The following is a 3877-nucleotide window of genomic DNA, read 5'->3' as shown; positions in this document are numbered from 1 at the left end:
TTTTGTAAACGCTGATCAGTCAGCTATCAATGAAACGAGGAATTATTCAAACCATTGTTACCAAGTCTAGCACTGAGGGCAACTGGCAACGCCAGGAATCGTCAGCGGACCACGTCCGCTACGTTGTGCACTTGGACCAATTTTAATTCCTTTAATGTTTCATTGCTTGGCAAAAGAAAAATCTCTAAGTCAAAACTCTAGCGGTACAAACATATCATGACAAACATCAAACTTTGAAATTTCATTTCAGGGCTGAGACTCCCCACCCAAAGTTGTTCATTACTTCAAAATGTCGAAACTCAGCCAACAACAAAAAAAAAAAAAATAAAAAAAAAAACAACACATGTAGGAGCTCAGCTCTTCGGGTTGGCTTCAACATCTCCACCTTCCGCAGGCGGCTGTGGTTGTGCGCGGCTTGTCTGGTCAGACCCTCTGGCGGTAGGACTTGGAGTCTCTATGGTGCCATCCGGACGAGTGTGTACCGCCAGGAAACCGGCACGGGACACCTCCGACTGGGTAGGCAGAGGAGTCTGCTGAGAACCATCCGCGGGCTGTGCACCACTTTCCCCGCTTCCCAAGCGAACACCTTCAGGCTGGACAGGAACCGCAGCTTGCACCGGCGGAGCATTTTGGACTGGCAGAACAGGTGGCTGGGACACCTTCGCAAAGTCAATGGCGCCCCTCTGCTTCAGCATCTCCACGTTGGCTAGGGCGCCGGCCTTCGCCGATTAAGTCATCGCCTTTTTGTACTCCGCCGACTGTTTGAATTTCTCCACAGCGGCGGCAGCGGCACGGGTCCCTTCGTCCCGCAGGCGAGCTACCTCAGCCTCCAGTTTCGTCACCGCTGCTTGCTTGGCCGCAGACTCCCGCTGCAGGATATCAATTTTTTTCTCCTTAGCGGCCACCCGCTCCTGCAGCAGAGACATGTCTTGTTCCATCCTGGAGATGTGGTTGTTCCGTTCCACGTCCCGCCGGATTGCCACTTCCAACTTGCCGCGAGCATCCGCGGCGTCGCAATCCGCCTTCGTCAGGCGCCGCTCCACATCCGCCAGCCTGTCCTTGGCGTCCCCCAGCTCCCTCTCGAGACCGCTGATCTCGTCCCTGAGCTGCCGCTCAACCCCGAGCTGCTTCTGCGCCGCCATGAACATCTCATGCAGCCCAATTGAAAGGTGACCAAAAGCTGAACTGAAGGGTGACCCGTCAATCGCCGTTGGGCGGGAAATCCCCGCCAGACCACCAAACCCCAGTATCTCGCAGAGGAGGTAGAGAAATCCCCGTTCATTGTCAGTCATGAACTCGGCATAGGCGGCAAACGTGTCCAGGTCACTCGCAGGCGCCTCTTCTGCAGCGGCCACTGGCGCCTTCAGCGGAGCTTGGCGGGCCTTCTTTCGCTGGCGGACCCCGATAACCTCAGCATCATCATCATCCTCCTCGTCGGAGTCATTCTGCCGACGCTTCCGCAACAACCGCGTCTGTCCAGCGGCCGCAGGCCGTGGCCCCCGTTGTTGTTGACCCACCGTGGCGGCAGCCCCCGCCGGCCGCACCACCTTCTGTGGCCCACGTCGCACGTTGGGCACTCTCTCTGTCTGCGGCGCGGCGCCAGACCCCTCCTTTCCACCCCCCACATTGGCACCCGTCTGAGCAACGGGTAGGCCGTCGGCGCCAAGGTGGGAGTGCAGCGGCATTGGCAGCACCACCGGAACCTCGGATGGGCTCACCGCCAGTGTCACCGGGTCTATCACTGTCTTTTGAGCCGCATCCCCTAAGGCATACATGGCCTCCAAAAAGTTGTCAATCTCCGCGCGGTCCATGGCTTTGGCAAAGGCGTCACGGCTCCTAGCGTTACCTGGTGGCGTCTCTAAACAAACAGAAAGCAACTCAGTCAACCACAGGGCCAAATTAACTAAGTGTACAAGGTAGCGAAGATTTCTTACCAACGGCGCGGGTCAATCGTTGATCGACCAACAGCTCCCAACCGGTAAGTAGGCGAAAGTCCAACAAATTGCGATTCCACCAGCAACCTTGAATGCGCGCCACACGACACTCTTCTTCACGAGTCAGGTTGTAGCGCAAGCCCACTGAAAAACAAGGGTAAACGTTAGCAAGATTCAAGACTAGGCACAACGTAAACCGCCAGCAATATTCAGCGGAGACCGACAAACCACCTCGGATAGGTTGGAACTCTGACTTAATCCTAAACGCCTGTTCCCCGTCATTGGATTCCGCCTGATATTCCCACCCCGTCGTGGCAACGCAAAAGGTGTCCCGCCAATACGACATAGAATCCCTCAGGTTCTCTATCAACTTGGGGGCTCCCTGGCGGCGACTTAGGTTCACTTGACCTCCGCAGCCCTGACGCTTCACATACGTCAGCTCATAGAAATGCAGCACCTCCGCCACGGTTGGTCCCTCACAGCCGGACAACCGCCACAGCGAAGTCATCGCCAACATCAATCGCCACATGTTGGGGCAGACTTGCCCAAAGGCTAGGCCTAACTCGCACACCAAGATCTGAAGACTGGGCACGAGCGGTAGTGTTACTCCCTGGCGGAATATTGCCTCATGCACAGCGACAAACCCCGGGCGAAGAATTGAAGCCTTTTCATCCACCGTCGGTGGACGCAGTTTAACCGCGCCGGGCAACCGAAACATCCGCTTTATCCGGTTGACATTGGCAAGGGTCATCCGCCCTCCCGCCTCGTCAACAGGAATCCCATCCGGAAGAACCCATGCCGATTCGGTATCCTCCCTGTCGCATCTCCCCCGTCAGCGGAGCCACTGGCAGCGCTGTTACTTGCCAACCGCTCCTCACGCCTATTCTGAGCAGCGGCGGCCTCCCTGGCCCTAGAACTCTCGGGGCGCGAAGCACGACCCATTACTATTTCCCAGGGTATGGTTTGTAGCGGCTCGATGTCTAGCGGTTCTGGCAGTGAGGTTCCTGAACGGGCAGACGAACGCAACGAGTCAATAAAATTCCTATCCGTCGCGCTGAATGACACGTCAGACCCGGAATCCTCACTGCTCGAAATCTCTACGACGCTAGCCATCCCAAACCCTAAAACCCAAACCGGTCAGTTTACACAAGATTTAGCCTTTACCTATATTCGTTTAGTGCAAAAACATCAAGGACAATTACCCAGAAAAATACCAAAACAAGAACAAACGCACACTCAACCCAGATTTGACCATCTAGCAAAACCCCAACTCTCTGTCAAACACCATAACCTCCCTCAAATCTCTCTCTACACCCTCAGAGAACACCAAAGAAGCAACATCACACCATTAACAGAAGTAGCAAAACCCAGAAACCACCATCGCAGATTCAATGAAACAGGAAAAGGATTCGAAATACCAACCTCACATCGAACCTGTGGCGTGCAACTCGTCTTCACTGACAGATATTTCATCCTCTCGAGTTCGACAGCTCCACGCAAACCGGGGAATCTTCTTCGCAATTCACAGACGAACAAGGCTCGAAGGAGGCGACTCAGATTTGAAGATTTTCCAGAAGTGTCGAAACTCGCTGAGTTCCCTCCCTTTTATGTCAACATCAGGCAATCCTGAGCCGTCCGCTAGAAAACGACATCACGTAGCAACCGTACACGTGTCCCACGTCTTCACTAACTCCCCGGATTAACCGAGGCGTCGCCTCGGTTACGAAATCCATCATTACTCGCATTAATGACGAGAAGACGGCTAGGCTTAGGAGACAAGCCTCCAGACGCTAACCCTCTAGGAGTTGGCCACGTGTCAACCGTCGTCTCCTTTAGCTTCCAAGGGAAGTAACCACTTGAGAAGAAAACCCCCAACCAAGTGGAGTCTCCGCTGAGCGAACCCCGCCAGCGGATCTTCACTTGTCATCCTCCAAGTGGAGTCT

At 54.7% G+C, this 3877-nt stretch overlaps 1 protein-coding gene across 3 annotated transcripts; it reads right to left on the bottom strand.

Annotated features, from left to right (window-relative positions):
• Nucleotides 1-244: 244 nt before the first annotated feature.
• On the bottom strand, nt 245-3587 carry LOC121053011. 3 transcript variants are annotated; one of them, XM_040519309.1, is made up of 3 exons: nt 2163-3587; nt 1935-2078; nt 245-1858 (listed from the first exon to the last, which is right to left on the bottom strand). In XM_040519309.1, the coding sequence occupies exons 1-3, from the start codon at nt 2683-2685 to the stop codon at nt 729-731; spliced, it is 1797 nt and encodes a 598-aa protein (XP_040375243.1). In that variant the 5' UTR covers nt 2686-3587; the 3' UTR covers nt 245-728. The 3 variants fall into 3 exon arrangements, with proteins under 3 accessions (XP_040375243.1, XP_040375244.1, XP_040375242.1); XM_040519310.1 differs by having other exon boundaries at nt 2166-3587; XM_040519308.1 differs by having other exon boundaries at nt 1935-3055; nt 3357-3587.
• Nucleotides 3588-3877: the final 290 nt, after the last annotated feature.

The sequence above is a fragment of the Rosa chinensis genome, chromosome 4, assembly GCF_002994745.2.
Source record: "Rosa chinensis cultivar Old Blush chromosome 4, RchiOBHm-V2, whole genome shotgun sequence".
Classification (NCBI taxonomy): domain Eukaryota; kingdom Viridiplantae; phylum Streptophyta; class Magnoliopsida; order Rosales; family Rosaceae; genus Rosa; species Rosa chinensis.
This window is presented reverse-complemented; position numbering and strand designations above follow the sequence as displayed.